This window comes from Drosophila hydei, unplaced genomic scaffold, assembly GCF_003285905.1.
Source record: "Drosophila hydei strain 15085-1641.00,03,60 unplaced genomic scaffold, DhydRS2 tig00000283-arrow-arrow-pilon, whole genome shotgun sequence".
Lineage (NCBI taxonomy): Eukaryota > Metazoa > Arthropoda > Insecta > Diptera > Drosophilidae > Drosophila > Drosophila hydei.
Genome location: NW_022045702.1, coordinates 1,581,030 through 1,604,393, shown reverse-complemented (window position 1 = coordinate 1,604,393; position 23,364 = coordinate 1,581,030). Strand labels below are relative to the sequence as shown.

Genomic DNA, 23,364 nt, shown 5'->3' with positions numbered 1-23,364 from the left:
GGATTACACAGCTTGCGATACAGTTTTGCACTTTGCCAGCCTTTGGGTTGCATGTTAACTTTCAATTTGAGCCACGATCAATGAATATCAATAGGGAGAGGTTTTCGCGGGCTGCATGGCAACTTTCTTCGGCCGGCCCTGTGGGCCAGCCAATCTAAGACAGACGCCGCCAAGTGAATGTCTAATTGCAGCGCTCATGCATTCGACTCCTTTTAGCTAGCTATTAGCCATGTCTAGACAGGTTGAAAACGGTATTCAGTGCACTAATCAAAGCTCTTCCTCTCCCTCTGTCTTCCTTGCTCACTCTCTCTCTTTCTATCAACAGGCAATTACGCTAGCCAAAACGTGCGAGGCAACAACTGAGATGCGCGAGTGCCGTTCACCCAAGGATTGGTCCCTGTTGGCGCTGCAAAATACACGCACTGGCAAATCTCACTATCTTGTCATATGCCGTTGCCCCGATCACTTCAAAATGGGTGAGTAGCAACAACCAGCAGACGATGTGTAGTACAATCAATTAGAAGTTAAGCCTGGAGCTAAAAAGCGTAGAGTAAAACTAAAGAAACTTAGTTCTTGCAGAGTTAAGTCAAGTTTCTAAGCGTTACTTCCTCACTAAGCCCATCTAGAGGTAACATCCTTCGTTAGTTAACTAAGACTCACATCCTTTCTGAGACTAACATCCTCAGTGGGAGCTTTGTCCAGCTCGCTTTGACTTATTTAAAACCAATTGAAGTCTCTCGACCACAACCTCTGCTAACACGAGCCTCTCCATCCTTCACAGAGGGACCCATGGCTCATGATCAGCCCACCTATGCGAGCGTGCCTGGAATACGTGTATTTGGCATGATGTGCGTGAAGCCGGGCTACTCGGTGCGCAAGCCCAGCGTGCAGCCACCCAAGCGCTATCAGCTGCAGAAGCCCTTCTATCGCCCGGGCACAGGCGGCGGCAGCAACAATGGCGGCAGCATATTGGGCGGACAAAAGGACAGCTATGGCAGACCCATTTATGGCGGGCAGTTGGGCAGCTCGGCCATCAGCGCGAACTATCAGCCACAGGATCAAACGTTCCAGAACGGCGGCAGCAGCTCGTATCAGTATCTGAATCGACCGGAGAGCACACAGCATACGCATAGCAGCTCGCCTAACTTCCGACCGGATCAGTTTGCGCTCAACGGTTTTCCCGGCAGCAATTACGGACGTAACAATGAGCGACGCGGCGAGGCGCCGCCCATCGAAGCAGCTGCCGAGGAACGCGACCAATTGCCCAGTGGCAGCAGCAGCAGCAGCACACAGTCGAGCGATGAGGCAGAGGCACGTACCACGCTCCAAGCGGAGCAGAGCGAAGCAACTACGGCGGAGTTGCCGACACAGCCGGAGCCGACGAGCCGTGTTAAGCGATCGCTCGATTCGCTGGATGACTCTGAGCCCGAGTTTCCCTGGGACCGTGTGCTCGAGTTTCAACAGACCATTGTCTGGGACTAAAGGCAAAACCTAAGCTGAAGCTTAAGTAGTAAAACAATTTTTAATTGGAATTTTTCCGGAATACTCTGCAACCTACTGTGACTGAAGCTAAACGAAGATCGCGATCAACTTGATTGTTCCCAGAGATAGACGGAGAGCGGGAGGGAGAGAGAGAGAGCGAGATGGGTTCAACGACTACGTGACAGAGAGGCGGTTTTACGTAACGTAACGCGTAACGTAACGTAACGTATTTACAATTAGACGTTAAGCATTTAAATTTAAGCACTTGAAATGGCATTTTCCGATCATAAGTTGATCGCCTAGCAAACTTTCCTTAATTTATAACAAATACTCGTATTTTGTATTTATTTAAATGAGAAACAAAAAACAATTACGAATTAATTAAACAATTATGCGCCCACGCCCACGCCCGAACTAATTGTTTAATTAATTTGTTTTGCATATCAAAAACCCAAAATATGGCATCAATTCCATTTTTTAAATAAAATATTTAACATATTTAAACATATCTTAATTAAACAGTGACGCAAATCATTTAAATTATAAACAAAAAAGAAAAATACATTTAGTTGCCTATTTATGTTAGACCTAAGCTGCATTTACTAGTAGTTAAATTATAAAAACAACAACAAATTATCTATGTAAACGATTTTGAACGACTTTTTGCTCTGCCGCGCATACGAAATGCATATGTAATAAATTATTTATACATTTTAGTTAAATAAATCGAACAAAGTGCATTTATTTATGGGACGAGAGATAAATGAAGTCCAGGGCAGGAGCATAACAGAATATGGCAATGTTATCAGGAGTCGCCATGGCTTATAACAGAACAAGCAACATCTACTCAACTATTTAACATAGCTACTCACTGTTGCAGGCAATGCCATAGTAAATGCTCTACACACATTGAGCAACGGCAAAAAACTAGTAAACATAACAGCTCAATTTTAATAGCACCTATCAAAACTGATAAACATAACAGAGCAATGTAATGAGCACATATCATAAGTGAACAGCTTTCATTAAAAGCACTCAACTTATTTAACATAACATTTCAAATCAAGACTGCAGAGTTTATGTTGTTGAACATAACATTTCAATGTAAAACTGCAGTCCATGTTAACCCTAAATTCAAACAAATGTAAATGTTTGCCCAATACTAAATTTCTACAATTGTTGATTTTATATTATAACTCACCCAACATTTCGGCATTAACCACAATATTACAGCTGTACATGGGCGTGACCAGACGCTGAGGTTGATTCTGAAAAGCTTGTCGGCAGACTTCCTTGGCAGCCGTTAACACCTGGCCTGTTAATAGTTAACAGAAATATGTTAAACTAAGCTCAAATATATGCAGACGGATTTATGAATGTCAGACGCACCAGAAAAGGGTCCAAAGCCGCGTGCATTTAGATCCTCGCCCTCCGATTGAACGGACCACTCTAGCACCGCAAAGCAAACACCTTGCATGGGCTCTTCACACAGCGGACCCGCGCCCGTTGTCAATTGAAAGCCATTCACCAAGGAGCTGTTAAAATCCCGACGTGCATCGCTCAAATCTGTATCGCTTTTGGAGTGTGTGCACCAGAAGTCGGGCTGATCGAAGTCGCTAAGATTAAGCAGAATATTTGTGCCACAATTGCGAGGCCCCAGCGACCAAATGCGCTGCACCAACTCCGAGGGCGAAAGAGAGCTGAGTCCATGTAGCTGCAGTTCCGCGAAGGCAGTGATCAGTTGACTCCTGATGGAGGCCAAGAGAGCAGAGAACTTCTCCGAGAATAGAGCATTACGTGGCGAGGCAGCGAGCTCCTAGAAAAGTAAAGCAAATTAGAACTTTCTTGAATTTGGCTTGGGAGCTTTAGACTCACCTTAAAGACATTGCCGTGCTGCTCCAACAGCTGGACAGCAGCTGCAGGTAGGGGTAAAGCGATAACCCTCAGCGTGCCCAGCTTATTCAGTGTTTGCTGTGTGGCTATCTTCTTGCTGATGTCCTTGTCGTCGGCTGTCTTCACTATGACCTCGTTGACCATATCCACAGTAGCGTCTGGCACAATAGTCTCTCTAAACGAAACAATTGGCTTGGACACATTGACTTTGATCTTGGCATAGCTCTGCTCCAGGTCATGCACGCATTTCTCCACGTGCACTTCACCCAGGGTCGTTATCACGTGCTCTCCGGTAGGCGCTACAGAGACCTGGACACAGGCATCTGCTTGATTGAGCAGCTTCAGTCCTTTCACTAGTTTCGGCATATCCTGCGGCTGCACTGGCTCAATGGCAACGCGCAGTATTGGCGTAGCCATAATGCTTAGCTCGCTGAATGAGGTGCAGTCGAGCGTGCTGCTGAGTGTCGCTGTCTTCACTATATGCGATTCCAGGCCACCAATGCCAACAATGTTGCCCGCTGGCACCTCTTCCAGCAGCTGCAGCTCGCCGCCCATGAACATATAGAGATCTCCGACTGTAACCTGCGTGGCATAGGGCGCCTGGTCGATCACTCGATGGGTTGCCTGTCTTGGATCATGCTTGGGCGTTAGATTATAGAGCTGCATGCCACGCCGCAGCGTACCGCTAAAGACACGCGCGAACGCTACAAACTCAAAGGCTTTGCGCTCCGGCTCCTCCTCTGCAGCTTCCTCTGCAGCAGCTGGCTGCGTGTTCAACTGCTCCACGCCAGCTGTGAGCTGCTCCAATTGTGCCTGTTCACTCAGCTGCTTGCGCTCTTCGATGCGACGACGCACCTCATCGCGGCGCTGTTGCAGCTCCTGATCAGTGAGCCGCTTGGGCCGATTCTGTGGCAGCTGCTCCACCGGCACGGGCATCATCTTGGAAACAAAGGCAATAACATTCTCGCTCTGCGCGTTGCAGCTCCTGAAGCTGTCTTTCAGAGCCAGCGTTTCGGCGGGCAACGAGCTCAGCTCAACATTAGCTGGATAGAGCAGCCGTTGCGCCCGCTCCTCGCTGATGCAATGCGGCGCCGGCACGTGACGCACCACCATTTGGAGCACGCTACGATCTATGGGCAGCCACTGACCCAACACAGTTTTGATCTGCAATTTAGCATCTGTCAAGCGTAGATCCCGCGCTGCCAGCTTTAGGCCTAGTTTCTCAGCTATCAGTGGCAACTTCTCCTTGTCTTTGCGCACAGCTATGATGTCGTATAGACTCCAAATGTTCTCCAGCACAAACTGCACAAACATGGGCTTCTTGGCCTTCTCCTGAGCGCCAGCCATAGCGCATTTCTTTTTGCTATTGTAGTAGAAGTCGCCCCACAGCTTTTGCTCCAGCTCTGCATGTGGTATTTCGAGTCGCTCCGCGTAGGTAGCCGCAAAATCAGATACAGCAAATGCCCAGCCATCGTAGGCAGAGCAGAAGACCACATTGCCGGCAGCTGGTGAGAAATACAATTCCGAATCATCCACATTTTCCAGCGCCGATTCGTAGTTATTCGTATCTGTCATATCTTCCTTGGCCAGCACATCGGATGCAAAGATGCTGCCCAGTACGGCATTCACCTGCTCAAGCACCTGAGTCAAATGAAAGTAGGCATCCAGCGGCGTCATTTGCTTCTCTAAGATCAAACGATCCAACTTATTGAGCAGCAAAACAGGCTTCAGCTGTTCCTCGTATATTTGTTTGAGACAGGCACGTGTTTGTGGTCCGACGCCCTCGACCACATCCACAACGACGATAGCGCCATCGCACAGACGAACTGCTGTGGAAACCTCACTGGAGAAGTCCACATGACCAGGTGAATCAATAAGATTTATCAAATAGTCCTTATTGCAATTGTCTTGATAGTACAATGAAATGCTGCTGCTCTTCATGGTAATACCCCGCTCCTGTTCATCCTGACGACTGTCCATATAGCGCAATTTGCCTACAATTCAAAATTTCACATGCAATGGAAATACAAATCGAAAACAACAACAAACAAACCAGCCATGCGTTGTGAAATGATGCCATTGCTTGCCACGAGGGAATCCGCCAGCGTTGTCTTTCCATGATCCACGTGCGCTAGTATACATATATTGCGCACCTGTTGCTGTTGTTTCTGTAGCAGCACAAGCTCTTTGGTGTCCACCACGGGCATTTTATGTCAAAATAAAATTTACCTGTTGCCGAAATAAGTTTTTGAAACAACTAAGCTTGCAATATCGATAACACCGATTGCAAAACGAGTACATTGGTACAGTAGAAAAAGCTCTATCAGCTGTTTAGCCAATTGGCATCGGTTGGCGCTTAAAAAATACTCATATTTAAATTTAAATAAGATATTAATGAGCAATAAAAATGATTGAACGGTTTGGTATAAAATAATTGTATGAGTAATTTGGCAACACTTGCCACATTCCTTGTTTGCTAACTATTAAATAACTTATTTTATGAAATACATGAACAATAATATTCCTTACCGATGCCAAGATTGAGTACTTACCTGCCGTTGAATATATGTTATCAGCTGTTCTTGCATTGCCGCCAAATTGACAATTTGAAAAAAATAACAGCCAAAAATTTTAAGCAATTTATATTTAAAAATCAATTAGAGCAAATTACAAAAAAGCATTTCGATAGTGTTCATGTTTGTCGGCTTAGTTATGTGTATTTAACAGTATTACACGGCTCAGGTAAGCTGGGTAGTTGGTTTACTTGATGGAACAGTTGGCCAATTTGCTGGTCAATTGCTCGCCTTCGGTTGTAAGCAGGAAATTGTCCTTCCAGACAGCAACGCCGTCGGCATTGGTCTTGAAATCGACAGAAAGTTTCTCCCACACTTTCTTCTTGGGATTTAGCTGCTCATCCGGTGTGCCGCTGTAGCCTTCAAAGGCAAGTCGACTGCCGGGCTTAGCTACTGCTGGCAATACAATGGGTTCCACAACTGTGTGATCAGCGCTGTAATCAAAAAGTAATAAATTAGAGTTTAGCTCTAGGCAAGCTGCATAGTTAAGCTCACTTGGATGTACAGAGCACCATGCCTTCGGATAAAATGCCACGCATTTTGGAAGGCTTCAAATTGCATAAGACCGCAACCAGTCGCTGATCCAGTTCCTCAACAGTGACAAACTTGACCAAGCCGCTGATTATAGTGCGTGGCTGCGCCTCTGCCAGATCTATTTTGAGAACATAGAGTGTATCTGCATCTGGATGACGAGCCACCTCGATAACTTTGCCCACACGTATGTCCAGCCGATGTGGCGCATCCTCATCAGCAGCCGATGCAGCGGGCGCTGCATTGGCTTTCACCTTGGCAGGCGGCGGATAAGCAGCAGCTGTTAGTTTTCTGCAAGGGAAAGTATTAGAAATTAAACCTGACAAGTCTAGGGCTCTATAGCTAGTCACTCACTTCAGCTCGGGCTCCTCAAAGGTCTTGCGTATGGGATCCAGCAAACGGTTTATGTACTTCTCCACAGAGGCCTTCAGATCGCCCGGATGCAGCTTATTGTCTGCATAATATTGTTCCAGCTCTGCATATTGGTAGAAAGTAATATCGCCACCATTGTCCGCAGCACGGTTAATCTCAAAGCCTTCGCCTTCCTTGAAGAGCGAGAAGAGCACGTGCTTCACAAAGGAGAGGAGACCATTGTCTGCGATGTTACCTGGCTCGCAAAAAGCCTTCTTCAACTTCTTCTTCACATTCGCTGGCGAGTCGAGTAGATCAATCTTTGAGTCCTCCTCGGAGGAAGACATCTTACCGCCAGCCAAACCAGGTACTGCAAAAAAATTTGATTCGTTAGAGATGTCTCTATTGATGAATCATCCTCTGGCTCACCCATGGGATTCATAAAGTGTATGCGCTTTTCGTAGCCTAGCTGTGGCAAATACTTCTCGGAGAATGTGAATATCTTGCGCTGATCAACGCCACCGAATTGTGCATCCACTTTTAAGTACTCCTCATCCAAGCCTTGCAGACCGGGATACAACAGGCAAGAGAGCAGTGGAAATTCCACCTGTTTCACGACCTCGGCGCCGGCTTTCTTAGCATCGTGAATTGTGACCAGAGAGCTTAGTTTGTACACATCCAGCGTGTACTCCTTGGACAACTGATAATCGCTGCCCTTCACGAATTTCAGCTTATCCAATGGAACACCAATGGAGCGTAGCATCGCTTTGATCACCTGTTCGTAATATTTGGTGCGCAGCTCGAGTAGCGGCCAGGGCGCCTTCATATTATCCAAATAGGCGTGCAGATCGGCAAACAGTATTGTCACCTCACAACCGGCTTTCAAGAAGTCCGCAATCTTTGACATAGGCACAAAGTAAGCGACATGTGGCTTTCCAGTCGTAGCTGTGCCCCAGTAGATCTTCAAATCACGCTCTTGCAGTATTTTATTTAACTTATCGTCGCCGAGTGTCTCTTGCAGGTTACGTGTAATGAGCTGTTTCTTCTCAGCCGCGGTTAGTGTTGTTCCAACCATTTTTATTTAATTAATTTATTAGCTTTTTGTTGCACACTTTGCGAAATAGAACAGAAAAGAAGAAGAGAAATGCATGCGTGGTCACTGCTTGCGATGTGGCAACGTTGTCAGCTGTTACCGTGGGAAACTCAGATTGGCATAGGTAAACAAACTTTTAGAACTGTTGTTCGTCAAATTTTGAAATCTGGCAGCCCTAACAGCTGATATCGAGCTTTGGAGATCATAAATGTAAACAAGACATTGCTGCAAATTGTTTTCGATTTCTTCAAATGCAGAATATATAAATATTTTGAATTAGGCTCAGTGCTTTTTCATACTCTATTATAGCTACAGCTCTTCAGAGACAATGAGCACTGTTAATAAATCAATAATACACACACATCACGAGAGACACGCTACCATCTCTATTTTTGCACAAGCTATGACATCTGGCAGCTCGATCAGCTGTTTAGCCGCTTTAAATATAAACAAACTTTTGCTGAACTTTTTGTTTTAACTTATTTTAACTGAAAATGTTTAGTTTACGATATGCAAAGGTCCTCAGGCAGTGCCTCCACACTACACACAGACTCTGCCACAGCGAGGTACGCGTGCGCTTTGCTCCAAGTCCCACCGGTTACTTGCACCTGGGCGGCCTGCGCACCGCGCTTTATAATTATTTATTTGTACGACATTCCGGTGGCAAATTCCTGCTGCGCATTGAGGATACAGATCAAACGCGACTAGTTCCGGGCGCCACAGAGCGGCTTATTGAAGATTTGTTGTGGGCGGGCATCGAAATAGATGAAGGACCAGGATTTGATGGAGCCTATGGACCTTACATTCAGAGTCAACGCAGAGAGCTGTACAGGTGAAATCCCTTTTTATAAATCATTACTATCACATTATAACTATATATCTGTTTGTAGCCAAGCAGTGGAGCGTCTGCTAGAGAATGGCAGTGCGTATCGCTGCTTCTGCACGGAACGTCGTTTGGATCTGTTACGTAAGGATGCGCTGCGCACCCGCCAGGTGCCACGATACGACAACAAGTGTCGCCATCTAACGGCGGAACAACTTCAACAGCAGCTGGACAAAGGAACGCCTTACTGCATACGCTTCAAACTGACGTCCCATGAGGAGCCGCTGCAGGATCTCATCTATGGCAGCGTGCAGCATAATGTTAGCGAAACGGAAGGTGATCCGGTTATCATGAAAAGCGATCTCTATCCCACGTATCACTTGGCCAATGTGGTAGATGACCATCTGATGGGCATAACACATGTGCTGCGAGGCGTCGAATGGCAAATCTCAACGACGAAGCATTTACTGCTCTACAAGTGAGATCCGAACTCTGTATGACTCTGTATTCCTATTCAAGTTCGCTTCTTTAGGGCCTTTGACTGGCAGCCACCACAATTTGGTCATCTGCCGCTGCTGGTCAACGCGGATGGCAGTAAGCTGAGCAAGCGCCAAGGTGACATTGGCATCAAGCAGTTCAGAGATCGTGGCTACTTTCCTACGGCGCTGCTTAACTACATCATCTCTGCCGGCGGCGGCTTTGAGCATAGAAGCCATAGCAAGCCGCAGCTCTACTCCATGGACAATCTTGCAAAGCAGTTTCTTTTGGAGCGTGTTAATGCCCATCCAAGTCGCTTGAATGCCGAGCTGCTCAATGACTACAATCAGCTGGAGCTGAAGGCTCATCTAGCTGATCCTCTTAAATGCCAAAAACTAGTTTCGCATGTACAGCAACTCATTCGGCAAGCTTATCCAGACCAGTGAGTTCGCTATGAAATGACAGTCAAAGAATCTTCATCCAATTCTCTCCATATCCATACAGCTCCCATTTGGATCTAGCGGAGTCCCATATAGAAGCAGTGCTTCACTGGTCAGCGCAACGTTTGACCCTGCTGCAGGACTTAACTAGCAGCAAGCTCAGTTTCTTGTGGGTTAAACCAAGTCACGTTGTGCTGAACGATTTGAATGCGACACAATGGGAAGAGCTGCTGCAGCAACTGCAAGCTCAGCCCAGCTTTCACAAGGATCAGCTGAATGAGCTGCTGAGAAGCTATGCCAAAGCAGCGTCCATAAAGTTTCCCGCGCTAATGAAAACGCTGCGCGGTGCATTGAGTGGACTGCAGGAAGGGCCTGGCGTGGCGGAAATGATGGAAATACTGGGCAAAGATGTAGTTCTGCAACGTCTACAGGAGAGTCTGGATAAGCAGAAGCAGCTGCAGCTGCAACAATAGATTACAAAGACTTTTTGACTAGATAATTATAATTGTTATATTTGAAGATTAAGATTTAATGAGTAATCATAGCATTTAAACCCATTTGCTTAAGCACCGCTCCGTTTTCCACTTTTGGCATTATCCAGACTTCTTAAAAGACCACGCCTACTTGTTATAATTTATATATATAGTATAGTGAGATATATATATATATAGATAATACTGTTTAGCTGAAGTCGCGATTGGACAGCACAATTGGTGCGACAAGACTCCAGCCATAGATGAAGACGCCCAGCCAGCTAGATATGATTTTAACCCACATGGAAGCCTCATTGCCATTGATCAACTCAATATCCGAGTTGGGCTTATACCAATTGGTCAAGGTCATCATAACGTAAAGGGAAGCTGCGCAAAGATATAGCATCTATATATTATATACTCTACAAATTTGCTGTCCATTTACTCACCACACACGAGCACAGTGTGGAATGCCGTCCAGCTGTAGCTGACAGACTCCGTTTCGTTATCCGTGGTGGCCTTCTCGCCACCGGCTCCGGTCTCTGTGTCTGATAGAGCTTCTGTTAAAACTATATTAGTTATAGAGGTTGTCGGCATATGGTGCACAGTTTCGTAACCAAAAGACCCAAAATCAACGTTGGTTAGTGGAGTGTTTTATATATATATTGAGATATATATGTATATACAGAATAAATAAGTGTTTCAATAAAAAATATTTGAAAATAGAGAAAAATGTGTTAGTTCGTTGTTAGCCAAAAATAAATGTGATATTGAAATGTGAATGAAGCTGTGGATTAGGAGCAATACTTATGGAACTGAAGGACAGAGAAACTATGAAACTGTACCATGTGCGAGACAGAGGAACAAAGGAAACACTTAAACTACGGCAGGCCGAAGTTTCTAGTACCCTTGCAACCAGATATACAATGGCTATGAGCTAGATTTTAGGTATTTGATATATGCAGTTGATAAGGCTTTGTCTGAATGTTATACAGAGAAAAGATAAGTGTTGCTATAATGATGCTATGGATCTTCTGAACCCAAGAGGCAGGTTAACAAATGATTAACGTATCTCTTGTATAACAGACATATACACACAGACAGACAATTCTGAACAATTTCAGTACATATACTATATAATTGGCTGATATATCTTTCGCAAGGGCATCAAGGCATCTAATCACATACCACGTTTCTCGCTGTTGTCATTGTTTATGTTGGAGACCTTCACGGCCGAGCTGAAGCAGTTGTAAAGGATGCAGAGCAACCAAACGACTAAGCCAATGATATTAGTCGTGTCGAAAGTGACCTTCGAGTTGTGGGTGGAAGGTGCAACGGTTGTGGTAATATTAGGTAAATCGTTCATCAAGCTAAACATGCCCGGATTGCAGGCCTTTTCTGTAAGCAAAACAGGCAACAGTTAAAGAGACTCGATTAGATAAGTAATGCTACAATCAATAGACCAACCAGGATTATTGGCCACAGCGGACCAGGTCAAATAGATGGTGTACAAAGTAACCAAAGAGCTCTGCAACAGTCCCGAATGTGGCAAACGTTCCTGCACGGCGGGCAGCACAGACAAAATGCTGATAACCAAGCAGAGTATAAGATTTATGGAGATGAAGAACTTGTTGATGCCGCAGCCAGTCGACTAGATTAGAGAGAGATGGTATGTTATAGTATACAGAGAGAGTTGTTGTCTTCTATACAGACTGTGGTAAAGTAGATATAAAGCAGCGTAATGCCTGTGAGGGATGCGATGTAGCTGAGCAGTGTGACGCCCGCCAAAGCATAATAATAGCCGCGATTGTTCTCTGCATTCTCTGTAAATAGATCAAGAATTTAGTCATGATTTGTGGCTATGATTTACGTAATGTCGCCTACCAATCCAATTCTCAGCCACGGTGTGGGCAAAGTCCACAATGATGACCAGCTGAACGAGTATGAAGGCCAATCCGCCAATCAAGCCCACCCACATCATGGCCGGCCCAAAGGAACCATCCGGTATAAAGATGGCCGCAATCGAGGCGCCGAAGCAAATCAGAAACTTCAAGGGCCAAAATTCATTTTGGATATGCGAGCGCGGATCACGCGAACTCTTCACACCCAGCATAATGACGGCCATCAGAGTAAAGAAACAAGCGAGACCGAAGCATAGACGATAGACAGCCATATAGCCCAGAGCATATTCACAATCCAATTGGAGAGATCCGCCCGATAAAGCGCCTAGAGTCTTTGAGCTCACTGTCGAAGTGGAGTTGACACAAAAGGGTAACTTCTTAAGCGTATCCTGCAAGCCGGGTGAGAGGGCAATAGCACCTAGAATCGTGCCCACGAGCAACATAAAAGCGTACATGAATCGGGATGACGAGGAGTTCTTGCAGGTGGGGCAGGCAGAGCAACACATGCTGGCAGCCGTGCCCGTGCAGCAGAGCGCACACTGAGAAAAAAATTAACATAAAATTAGCTTGTTTTAACTGTTTAATGTTTGTATTAGAAATAAACCATTTGTAAACTTTTGTCCAGCAAAGCTGCCAACACCGAGCATAGATTTTGTTGAAATTAGCTTTTTTAGCCGCGTAATGACTAATTTGTCAGCTTTTTTATTTCTAGCCAAAATTCCACAGCAGCTGCCAACACTGACAATCGATTTTAACGCAGTTGTTTGGCCATATGCGCAATTTGTTTTTAATGGCTAATCAGATATCGCATTTCTTGGTAAACACATACCTGCGCCGCTGAACAAAGGCCCAATGCAGCGCCCATCGTTAGAAGTTCCAATTAGTTAGCGTAAATTACTTTATTTATAAATTTAAGTCGAGAACAGTCGCACTGTTGGAAAGTGTTTGGTGTGTGAAGTCTGTGCTGTACAGTAACAGAGCTATCTGAGCTAACAGCAATAAGCCGATAAGTTTGGTTAAGCACCACTGCGAGAATGTTACCATGGCTGGAAAATATTGAAATGGAAATTTACCGTTCAGTTTTGTTTTGTGAGCGGTTGCGTCTGGTTGGTGCGGTACCTTTTAATTGTGCGCAAATTGTGTGGAGCATTTTTGAAAAACTGTCTGTAGTGGTGGTTTAACTCTGCGACTGCACTGTGACTGTGACTTCGTCTCTCTCTTTCTGTCTCTCCTGTGTGTGTGCTCGTGCCCCGTATCCGTGAATGTGTATGTGTGTGCGTGCATTCGAACAAGGAAAAGTGTGAAGATTTTTGAAAGAAAGCGCAACTTCAAATCGAAGAAATTAAAGATTAAATAAAGAAAAGAAAAATGGCAACCGAAGTAGCCCAAATACCCGCTGAGGAAACGCCTGCAGTTGCCGCAGCAGCAGCAACAACAGAAAACGCTGCTGCCGAGCAGGCGGAAAAACCTGCTGCCGAGCCTGTCGCCGCTGCCGCTGCCGTCGCTGAGAACGCTGCCGCCGCTAACGCCCAAGACAACAACAAAGAGGATGCAAAGGCGTCGCCTGCCGCTGCTGCTGCCGATGGAGCTGCTGCCGCTACCGATGCGAAGAAAGATGGAGGCGATGCTGCCGCTGTCGCAGCCCCAGCCAAATCTGAAGCGCCAGCACAAAAGTTCAATGTGCATAAGACCAATTTTGAAAAGGACATCATCTATCTGTATCAATTTTCACGTACTCCCCTGCTGCCGTCTCTCTCACCGTATTGCCTAAAAGTAGAGACTTGGCTGCGTCTGGTGGCGCTCAAGTACGAGGTAAGTCGCTTTCCCATTTTCCCATATTCCAGCATCATAATTTCTATATATATATGTATATGTGTATATGTATAAGTTTCGCTAACATATTTAAAATTTTACAAGAATTTCCCATTTTCCTGGCGGGTTTTTCATCATCAAATTTTTTTTCCATCCACACATATGTATTTTTGCGGTAGAGATTTTTTCCACACACATATGTATGCAGGAGCACGCACACTCATACATAAAAACCGCCATGATTGTGTGCTAAGCCTGTGACCTGCCCGCGCACCGCGCCCTACAGGCCAGCATACGCTGAAAAGGGATACATTTAGCATTGCCTTTTCTTTCTATCCCGGCAAACAACACACACCAACACATGCATACAGTCAGACTTCCAATGCGTGGATGTATGTGTGTGTGTACTCATATTTGAACCTGTAGCGAGCCAGGCCAGGCCAGGGGTTTTGTTGTTGCTGTTGCTGCTGGATTTTATTCCTGTCTGTTCATGTGTATGTTTGAGTGTGTGTGCGTCTACATAAAACAGCGTATACATAAAATTTGTGTGTGCGCCGACGCCGCTGCGCTGTGCCTGGCCTCTGCCTAGCTGCCGTTTCGTTGTCAACGTCTCGTCGCTGCTCTCTCTCATAAGTTGTGCTTTATACTCCACTGACACTCTCATACACATACGGAGACAACTCACTCCCTCACCCTTCCCTAATGCGAAGTTGTGCTTCAAATTTTGCACTTGGCACTCGAACTCGCTCTCACCTTCTCTCTCATTTGAGCTCTTGCTCTCACAGCAGAAACGGCTCCCATTTTAATGCTCTGGTCTTTGTCTTTGTTACTGCTGCTGCTGGCTGCAGCTGCAGCGCTCTGCTTCATTTAGTTTTTTTTCTTTCAGTCTCTGTCTTTGCCTTGCACAAAAATTCCAAGCCCCGTTTTGTGCCCGTTTTGTAATTGCTTTTAATAAAAAAAATTATTGTTGCTGTTGCTGTTGCTGCTGAGCTTACCCCACTCCTATTACTGCGCCTTATCTTTAAGTAGCCCAGCTAGACAAATAAATGTACCCACTGTCCATCGTCCATGTTGTCTGTCCCCCTGTCCACTAACTGCGCTCGCGACGCTCCAAAAGTTTCAAAGCTTTAGGCGCGCGCGCGATGCGTTTTGCATATATTTTCCTTCATATAGACTTAAAAAAAACTGGGTGCGGCCCTAGGCGGCAGCAGCGTCGACGGCGCAATTGTTGATTTTTTTATTTTTTTAATCTTATTAATTACATGGCTTAATGAGTGCGCGGGGGTCCGCCAGGGAGGGAGAGCGGGAGAGGGCGATGGATGAGTGTGTGAGCTGTAAGAATGTTAATTGATGCTCAAGTAGTTGGGCGCGCGAGATGAAATTCCCTTCCCATAAGCTGATAATGCGCCAGCAGCTTTTGCCATATGCTGCCGCTATTGCGGCTCATTGAATTGATTTATCGTCATTTGGGCTGCATTGGAAAGTAGTGGCAGCTGCCGTCGCTCAGGCAATTATGATTGACAGTACGTCACATATATTTGTGTATGTGCATGTACATGTGTATGGGTGTATGCATGCATGTGTGCGTGTGTGCATTCAATGTGTACGCAGTCGCAGCGTACTTTCCATTTTGTTCCGCTTTGTGATAAGAGCTTGCGTAGAGTTCAACAAACTGAAATGGAATGAAACTTGGACCTTTGACATTTTCATTAATCACACTGATGAAAAAGGGTTTCATGAAATCAAGCTATTTAGTTATATGCGGCGCCCCCTTTCTCTGTAAACGCATTGCTGCATTTTGTATACATTAAGAGGCAGGCGCACATTTTGCCTTGCCCAAAAATAAACAAATGCAGCAGCAGCAGCAGGAGACGGGTGATAAACCAAACGCATATTTTTTCACACCACAAGCGTGTCGAAATCATTAACAACGCCAGCTAAAACAACAACAACAATGAAGAGAAAAAGGAAAACAACAACAACTGTATTCAAGTAGGCGCGGCTGCTTCTACTTATTGCCGCCCGCATAGCATTCCATTGGCATTCCAATGTGACCGCCATTCGTAAGCGTATTTATGCATGTATATTGTGCAATTAATTCACTTTTCAATATATGCATTACAAATAAAAGCCAGCCGGCAGTTGGTGTTGTTGTTGATGTTGTTGTGCGTGCATAAATTTCCATTTTCAATTCATTTGTTTAAATTGCGGCGCAAAAAGCAACACAAACACATCCGTTTTTCCAATTCACAATTATTCAAATGTTCGCGCGCGTCTTGCCATATTGCCAACACAAAGTGTTGACGCGTCGGCACGGTCTGGCAACTCTCCGAGTACAACTGTACGTACGAGTGTGTGCAGTAGAGTTAGTATGTGTGAGGGGAAGTGGAGTTTTGCATTTTTATATTTCTTTTATATACATGCCAACGACAAATGCAGTCAAACGTTACTCGTTGTTGTTATTGTTGTTCTTATATGTTTTTTTTATATTTTAATTAATAGCCGCATATTTGCGTTAAAACAAAGAGCTCACATACATATGCAATAACTGCATCGGCTGCGGCGACAGTTGCTGCCTTTGTTGTTGCTCACTCGCTCGCTCGCATTCCCTCTCTCCCTCTTTCTCTCTCTCTCTCTCTGGTAAAACTTCGCTCTTTGTGCTTTAAGCAGGGTGTGGATTTCCAACTTACTCACTTACACACACACACACACACACACACAAACATACATACACACATACATACATACGCATACTGCATAATTGCATGGCGTGTTGGTTGGTTGGATGTTCTTGTTGTTGTTGCCCGGTTCTTGTTCTTGTTCAGTTTTGTCGTGTCTTTTTAGCATGCATCCAATTGTTGGCAATGCAAAAACTCTACACACACACTACACTGCGCCAAAATTGAGCCCCGTCGCCACTTAATTGGCATAATGATTTAATAAAAAATAAACATTTGCATTGTGTAGCGACAATGCGTCGCCGGCAAACGCAGTCGCTGCCCTCGGCTTATGCTGCGGCAACAACAGTTATGCGCGCGTTGGTTGGGGGCAGCCTCTTCCATATTTTTAAGGCAGCCTTTTTGTGGATCATTGGAATTATGTGTGATGACGACGACGACGACAACGACTCGGACTCCACCCTTTTCAGCCTGGGCAGCGACGATGCTGCTGCTGGAAAGTATAATCTCTTTATGCTCTCTCGCCCTCTGACGCACTCTCTCTCTCTTAGTGTCTTTGCCTTATATCTGTGCGTATTTGTCTGTGTGTGTGTGCAACCACACCCTGCCAGTTTGCCCTGTTTGTTGCCCTCCGCGCCAAAGCATGAAATATGCTACGCCCCGATATGAATGTTCGCTTTTGTTGTGGACAATTTCTAATTAGAAATTATATGCACACGCACACATGAACACATGCACACACTGTTACTCAAAATGTGCCGGACATAACTGTCACTTTTTTGTAACGGTTAACGGCGCATGCATATTGTACGTGTACATACTGGAAGGTGGCGGCAACAGCAAGCAGCTTTGACACTGGAATATGCCAAATTCAAAAAGCGGCAATTGGAAATTTTCCAACTCCTCTTCGTGTGCGTTCGCCTGTGTGTAATTTTACAAGAAGTGTGCGTGTGCGAGTGAGTGAATGCGCGCACAGTGGGGGTAGTTGGGTGTTGGTTGATTTTCGGTACAGCTTTTTCTAGTGGTTGTTTCGAAAGGCAGGCAGGCAGAAGGCAACAGCATCTCTCGCTTTGGCATACATACATAAGTGTGTACGTGTGTATATACATGCATGTATGTACATAGTTCTATGTATGTCATGAGCGCCATCTAGCGGCCGGAACGATGAAACAAGGCTGTGCCGGGTCGCGTGGGAGCAAGAGATTGAACTACATTACAAGCACATTAGTCATGCTCCACACACATTCAAACACACTCATATAAGTATATATGTATGTAAATGTTTGCAATGATGAATTGGAATGCGAGATATGGAAAAACTTATTTTGAATTAATAATATCAATGACCAACGCTTACTCATAATGAATGTAATTTCCGTATACCGATAAAACTGAATGTATATAAATATATTAACCACAGAAATCTTTTATTTTATTTTTGTATACCAGAATGTCGATCATAAGATGCGCTTCCGTTCCAAGAAGGGTCAATTGCCGTTCATCGAACTGAATGGCGAGGAAATTGCTGATTCGGCCATCATTATCAAGGAGCTATCGGCTAAATATGACAAGAACTTGGATGCCGGACTAACTGCCGAACAGCGCAATGTTTCGTATGCTACAATTGCCATGTTGGAGAATCATTTGATTTGGATCATCTTCTATTGGCGCGCCAAGTATCCCGATAATGTACTCAAGGGCTACAAAGTGAATTTGCAGCATGCGCTCGGCCTACGTTTGCCCAACTCGATTTTGAACTTCTTCTTCAAGATAACGTTTGGCCGCAAGGTAATTTTGCCATAGAAAAAATACTAGAAATTTGAAAAAATTTGAAAATTTGAAGTTCGAAATATCCAACAAGAAATTTTAGCCTGTAGATTGCAATCAAATTAGTTAGAAAAACACTAGAAAATCGAACAGCCTTATAAACGCTCAATCAAATGTAGCTCTTTGTTTGCAAAAAACACTTGTATAGAAAATTAGAAAAGTGCAAATTTTTGAAATATTCAGCTGAATTCAACAAAACGTAGATTGCAGCGAACATTTTCTGTTCAAATAACTTCGTCGTAATGTTTATTTGGGAATTTGAGTCGGGTTTTCCGGCTGTTTCTGGCATTTTCTTCGTCTTTCTCTCTTTCTCTTCTCTGCCTCTCTGTGGGTATAGAGTAAATAAACAGAAGTTGCCAGCAAATTGGGAATCGCTCGACGTATTATGTTGCACCTCCAACTAACACTAATACCCAGCTAAAACCCAAACACACACACACACTCACGCGCACATTGACGCTAGATCCAGATTCTGATAGCCAGAACCAGGCATCGGCTTAGTACCAAAGCAACGTTTGTTACTTATTGTGTTTATAATTGTAGATATATATATATATAAAATCTCTCTCAATATATCTACTTCATGTGGACATAAACAATAACGGTGCCTGCGTTCCTTCTATTGTTTATGCTCAGCGTAGCCTCTCATATAACCCAATTACACAAAAATATACAAATGCCACAATTGACAACAATAACAAAAAACAGACTTCATTTGTAAATTGGTTGTGTTCGGATGGCCGAATATTTAATACCCTTGCAGTGCCTATATCTGTAAATAGTAGTAAATACTGTAATTGATATAATTGTTGATAAATAGAGGCATTTCAAGGAAAGAAAGCTGTTGCCTTATATATATCATATATCTGAAAAGAGTTCCAAGAATTCCAAGAAGCTATATCGTATAGCTTCGCTTATCAGCAATATTAGCCAGTTCCTATAGCAGCCTATATTATAGTAATTAAATATGTAATTATATATGTGTTGTAGTTCCTATTGTAGGTTTATGTTTCCTATTGATATATTTAATTCCTATAAATCACAATATAATTGATATATAATATTGTTGTAAGTGGTATAGAAACTATAATATTATGGGCAATATCATATAGCTTATAGAGCTGCTGAGTATATGAGTTATATTTAAAAAAAATGATCTTGAGACGGAAAGATTGAATGAGAAGTTAGACAAAGGAACTCGAGCTTATCTTCTGTATATATAACTCTACCGCAGCTCAAACCAATGCGACTCAATTTGTATACCATATATATCAACCCTATATATACTCAATAGGTGCATAGATATAGATAGATAAATAAAAGAAGAGTTCAACTGAAAAGAGTTTACATATGCACAATAGATTCTTAGATATATAATATAGTTTGCTATAAAAAATATATCCCAAGTACAAATAGATAGGGAAAAGAGCTAAATACTCAATAGTTTCATAGACGCTGCAATCGTACCATATCAAAAAGAATTAGAATTAAAATTAGAAGATCTTCAAATTAGTGTTATTATCGAAATTCCATTTCATTCATTATCACTAACTCTTGCATGGTGTTTTTTCTCTTTTTTTTCGTTTCTTTTATTATATATTTTTACGTTGATTTGTTCGATGGTTGGTTTACCCTCTACTACTACTACCACTACTACTACTACTACCACTACCGCTAACATCTCTATGTGTATGTGCGTTATATATGTATTCAAACACAAATATATATGTACAATATATATGTGTGACTACCCTTAACAAAAAAACAAAAAACTCCCGTTGTTGTGCATCCAATATTGCATTTTGCATTTATACTTAAACACAAAAACAAATCTATGAATCGAATACCGAATATTCAACACAACAAGTGGTTCCAGGGCACGAAAAAGCTAAAGGCGCATGGCATTGGTGTCCATAGCGCCGAGGAGATCGAAGAGTTCGGCAAGAATGATCTTAAAGTGCTCAGCGAGATGCTCGACTGCAAGCCGTTCTTCTTTGGCGATGAGCCAACCACATTGGATGTGGTTGCCTTTGCAGTGCTGTCGCAGTTGCATTATCTATCCAAGGATATTACGTATCCATTGCGCGACTATATGACCGAGAAGTGTCCCAATTTGATTGGCCATGTGTCTCGCATGAAGGATAAGTGCTTCCCCGACTGGGATGAGATTTGCACAAAGCTGGATCTCAATGCGCACATTCCCAAGCCAGAGTGAGTAGATCACAAATATATATATATATAAACTAGATAGATCTGAAATGTATTTTCAACTCGAAATAGACCGGAGACCAAGGAGGGCAAGGAAGGCGGTGAGCAGGAGAAATCGAATGAGCAGGAAGGCACTGAGGGCGATAAAATCGAGAAGGAGTTGGAGAAGGACAAGGTAAAGTCTATCTAAATTCTTAATATATATAAAAAACTGATTAATTTCTTAACTCTACTTATCTCTCTAGTCGAACGAGAAGGAATCGACCGAGGAGAACAAAGAGAAGGAAGAAACAAAGTAAACATCCACATATATATCTCTCTATATATATATATATGATCAAGCAAAAGGACGGAAGGCAAACAAAACAAAACAAAACACAACCCCACATATATACATAGTACGATACTATTACTATATCTATATAGTATATATATATACATATATATGTATATGGTAAACGCGCTGATTAGCGCACTGCGCTCATATATAAACATTCAAAAAAGAAAATCATTTAAAGCATAGGACAACTGTAAAGCAAAACAGGCAGAAAAACCAAGTTAAGAAAAAAGATCCACTCTAAAAAAACTAAAAAAAAAATAAAGAAAAACGTATATACAATAACGTAACTTAAAAAACTTTGGACATCTTTTTTTATATATATACAAAGTAAAAAGAAGAAGAAAATCACAAAAAAAGAGAGAAAAGTAAAACGGTAAAAACATTTAGTATAAAATTATAAAAGTTTATACGTATAAGAGATGAAAAAACAAATTAGTTAAAGAAACTCGAATGAAAAGTAAATCAAAGTAAAGGAGGAAGAGGGAAGAGAGTTGAGAAGAGAAGTTTGGGTGAGAGGAGGTGTAGAACAGCATAAAATACGCATTAACCATTAGTTTTCATTCAAGCGATCTATATAATACACCCCATATAAAAACACACATACACACTCGCCTCGACACTCGCACACCCACACACACACACACAGTCAGACATAAATGCATAATGCAGCAACAATTGCAACTCGATGGTATTGTTTACTCTTCCAAAATTTATTAAGCTTAAAGTATAAAATGAAACGAATGTATGGCGGCGGATATATATATATACATATATGTATATATATATATATATATATATATATATATATGATATAATACGATATGATATGACATGATATATGGATATATGGATATATGATATATGTAGTAATGGTGTTGCTTAGGATTGTGACCAGGTGACGAGAAGAGAATGAGGGACCGCTGCTGATAATTAAGTTTATTTTTTATATAAATATGATTGCAAATAGTAATTTTTTATTCATGTGTGCAAATAATTAAATAAAAAAATATTGAAAATTTATTACTTATAATTATATATATATACATACATTATATACGCCCCCGCCCCTATCGTAAAGATGTGTATAAAATAACAACAAAAACAAAATGCTAAAAAATAACAAAAAATAACTAAAGAAAACATAAAAAATTATATGTTAAATTCTTTGTTTAATTATTGTTTCTTATGATTTTCCGGAAGGGGCCTCACTCGGGCCCCGCCCTTAGCCCTTGCTTTATATGTTTTCTAAAACGAATTCGAACCAAAAACAAAAAGAAATACTCGGAAAAAAACTAAATAAAATTCGTAGTCAAAAATTATTATTACTTGCTAAATTTTCGATTTTTTATGTCGCGTCCCAAATTTTTTATATACATATGTTTTATACAATAAATATTTAATTTTAATTACGCAAATATATATATATATATACAAAATATATATAAACATAATTTCTATTGTAATTAACGCTGCAAAACAAAAAAACAAAACTCATAACACATAGTAGCAAAATCTTGTGAAAAAATCATATAAACAAAAAAGAAACGGAAAACTGAATACGAAACTCATGCAAACATTTCTACGCTAGATGGCGCCAGCCGCACTCTGAAGAGAGCGAAGAGAATTTCTTTTATTTCTCATTTTCGTTTGCCGTCCCATCCAAAATGCACTCAGTTCCACGTTCTACCCAACTACACCCGCCTACGCCGCGAGCTAAGATACAAAAAAAGAAGTCGAAAAAATACAAAAAAAAGAGTGAAAAAAACGAGCGGAAGACGTGGCATAGAAGAAATCAATAAACAAAGAGATGAAATGAAAGAAAAACAAATTTTAATAGGGTAAAAAACGGAAAACTAAAAGAAAAACCAACCGAAATGAAAACGCAATGAGGCGTAAAACAGTAAAAAAGGAGAATATAAAATAAAAACAAAATGTAAAACATGAGAACAAATTGTGAGATGATCACAGAGAGATTGACAGACAGAGCAGCAGAAGAACGGCTCAGAGTGGAAGAAGTGGAAGAAGAGGAAGAACAGGGCATCTCCGATAAAACGATACGATTTGTAGACTATGCAAGTATTTTTATGTATTAAAGGTTATGTTGTAAGTTTTTATCACAATATTTGTATTGTAGCTGCTCAGTGTTTTATATGATTATATAAAATGAATATATAAAAAAGAAAAAAACCGAAACAAAAACCCGAAAAAAATAAACAAATTACAACCAACCGGACAGACAACAAAAACAACAACAAAAATTATTGTATTACATACATCTTATATATAATAAATATGCTTCTTAATAAAAACAAAAAAAAAAAACAAAAAGAAATAAATAAAATTAATTTATGACGGTGGATTTTCAGAAGACACGCAGAACTAAGCTGGGGTAGCTTACAAAAAAAAACCAAAAAAAAAAAAACTAAAAAACAATAAAGTAGAAGTACATGGAAAAAACAAGT

At 42.2% G+C, this 23,364-nt stretch overlaps 6 protein-coding genes across 10 annotated transcripts in view; 3 read left to right on the top strand and 3 right to left on the bottom strand.

Moving 5' to 3' along the window:
* The window catches only part of LOC111604683, a 31,875-nt gene extending 30,393 nt beyond the window's left edge, over positions 1 to 1,482 (top strand). The window contains exons 4-5 of the mRNA XM_023322848.2: positions 326 to 476; positions 782 to 1,482. Of these exons, the coding sequence (XP_023178616.2) occupies positions 326 to 476; positions 782 to 1,482 (852 nt within the window). The remainder of the gene's footprint in view (positions 1 to 325; positions 477 to 781) is intronic.
* Positions 1 to 5,582, bottom strand: part of LOC111604682 (elongation factor-like GTPase 1) — an 89,177-nt gene extending 83,595 nt beyond the window's left edge. Inside the window, exons 1-4 of the mRNA XM_023322847.2 lie at positions 5,429 to 5,582; positions 3,358 to 5,369; positions 2,872 to 3,298; positions 2,684 to 2,797 (exon numbers count right to left, since the gene is read on the bottom strand). Of these exons, the coding sequence (XP_023178615.2) occupies positions 2,684 to 2,797; positions 2,872 to 3,298; positions 3,358 to 5,369; positions 5,429 to 5,582 (2,707 nt within the window). The remainder of the gene's footprint in view (positions 1 to 2,683; positions 2,798 to 2,871; positions 3,299 to 3,357; positions 5,370 to 5,428) is intronic.
* A 459-nt stretch (positions 5,583 to 6,041) lies between these two features.
* Positions 6,042 to 8,016, bottom strand: LOC111604673 (tyrosine--tRNA ligase, cytoplasmic). Its single transcript, XM_023322834.2, has 4 exons — positions 7,260 to 8,016; positions 6,834 to 7,200; positions 6,444 to 6,770; positions 6,042 to 6,382 (listed from the first exon to the last, which is right to left on the bottom strand). Exons 1-4 carry the CDS (start codon positions 7,903 to 7,905, stop codon positions 6,136 to 6,138), a joined length of 1,587 nt encoding a protein of 528 aa, XP_023178602.1. The 5' UTR covers positions 7,906 to 8,016; the 3' UTR covers positions 6,042 to 6,135.
* A 288-nt stretch (positions 8,017 to 8,304) lies between these two features.
* Positions 8,305 to 10,157, top strand: LOC111604721 (probable glutamate--tRNA ligase, mitochondrial). The gene is made up of 4 exons (XM_030223779.1): positions 8,305 to 8,755; positions 8,814 to 9,224; positions 9,279 to 9,665; positions 9,728 to 10,157. Exons 1-4 carry the CDS (start codon positions 8,418 to 8,420, stop codon positions 10,134 to 10,136), a joined length of 1,545 nt encoding a protein of 514 aa, XP_030079639.1. The 5' UTR covers positions 8,305 to 8,417; the 3' UTR covers positions 10,137 to 10,157.
* Positions 10,158 to 10,211: 54 nt separating this feature from the next.
* On the bottom strand, positions 10,212 to 12,964 carry LOC111604661 (serine incorporator 1). 4 transcript variants are annotated; one of them, XM_023322819.2, is made up of 8 exons: positions 12,867 to 12,964; positions 12,021 to 12,576; positions 11,850 to 11,959; positions 11,604 to 11,787; positions 11,325 to 11,534; positions 10,586 to 10,705; positions 10,342 to 10,523; positions 10,212 to 10,283 (listed from the first exon to the last, which is right to left on the bottom strand). In XM_023322819.2, exons 1-7 carry the CDS (start codon positions 12,900 to 12,902, stop codon positions 10,345 to 10,347), a joined length of 1,395 nt encoding a protein of 464 aa, XP_023178587.1. In that variant the 5' UTR covers positions 12,903 to 12,964; the 3' UTR covers positions 10,212 to 10,283; positions 10,342 to 10,344. The 4 variants fall into 4 exon arrangements, with proteins under 4 accessions (XP_023178587.1, XP_023178588.1, XP_023178589.1 ...); XM_023322820.2 differs by having other exon boundaries at positions 10,229 to 10,523; positions 10,586 to 10,696; XM_023322821.2 differs by having other exon boundaries at positions 10,229 to 10,523; positions 10,586 to 10,684.
* A 151-nt stretch (positions 12,965 to 13,115) lies between these two features.
* Positions 13,116 to 20,935, top strand: LOC111604699 (failed axon connections). Of its 2 annotated transcripts, none has more exons than XM_023322870.2 (5): positions 13,116 to 13,849; positions 17,977 to 18,315; positions 20,231 to 20,565; positions 20,635 to 20,737; positions 20,808 to 20,935. In XM_023322870.2, the coding sequence occupies exons 1-5, from the start codon at positions 13,406 to 13,408 to the stop codon at positions 20,859 to 20,861; spliced, it is 1,275 nt and encodes a 424-aa protein (XP_023178638.2). In that variant the 5' UTR covers positions 13,116 to 13,405; the 3' UTR covers positions 20,862 to 20,935. The 2 variants fall into 2 exon arrangements, with proteins under 2 accessions (XP_023178638.2, XP_023178637.2); XM_023322869.2 differs by having other exon boundaries at positions 20,222 to 20,565.
* The last annotated feature ends 2,429 nt before the right edge of the window (positions 20,936 to 23,364 follow it).

Coding starts and splice junctions, on each gene's coding strand:
- LOC111604673 (XM_023322834.2), bottom strand. CDS start 7,905: ATGGTTGGAACAACACTAACCGCGGCTGAGAAGAAACAGCTCATTACA. Junction 6,771..6,833: donor TTTGAGGAGCCCGAGCTGAA/GTGAGTGACTAG, acceptor TTTCCCTTGCAG/AAAACTAACAGCTGCTGCTT. Junction 6,383..6,443: donor ATGGTGCTCTGTACATCCAA/GTGAGCTTAACT, acceptor TTTTGATTACAG/CGCTGATCACACAGTTGTGG.
- LOC111604721 (XM_030223779.1), top strand. CDS start 8,418: ATGTTTAGTTTACGATATGCAAAGGTCCTCAGGCAGTGCCTCCACACT. Junction 8,756..8,813: donor CAACGCAGAGAGCTGTACAG/GTGAAATCCCTT, acceptor ATCTGTTTGTAG/CCAAGCAGTGGAGCGTCTGC. Junction 9,225..9,278: donor AAGCATTTACTGCTCTACAA/GTGAGATCCGAA, acceptor TCGCTTCTTTAG/GGCCTTTGACTGGCAGCCAC.
- LOC111604661 (XM_023322819.2), bottom strand. CDS start 12,902: ATGGGCGCTGCATTGGGCCTTTGTTCAGCGGCGCAG. Junction 12,577..12,866: donor GCCTTTGTTCAGCGGCGCAG/GTATGTGTTTAC, acceptor TTTTTTTCTCAG/TGTGCGCTCTGCTGCACGGG. Junction 10,524..10,585: donor CCACACTGTGCTCGTGTGTG/GTGAGTAAATGG, acceptor ATCTTTGCGCAG/CTTCCCTTTACGTTATGATG.
- LOC111604699 (XM_023322869.2), top strand. CDS start 13,406: ATGGCAACCGAAGTAGCCCAAATACCCGCTGAGGAAACGCCTGCAGTT. Junction 18,316..20,221: donor AGATAACGTTTGGCCGCAAG/GTAATTTTGCCA, acceptor CAACACAACAAG/TGGTTCCAGGGCACGAAAAA. Junction 20,566..20,634: donor GCGCACATTCCCAAGCCAGA/GTGAGTAGATCA, acceptor AACTCGAAATAG/ACCGGAGACCAAGGAGGGCA.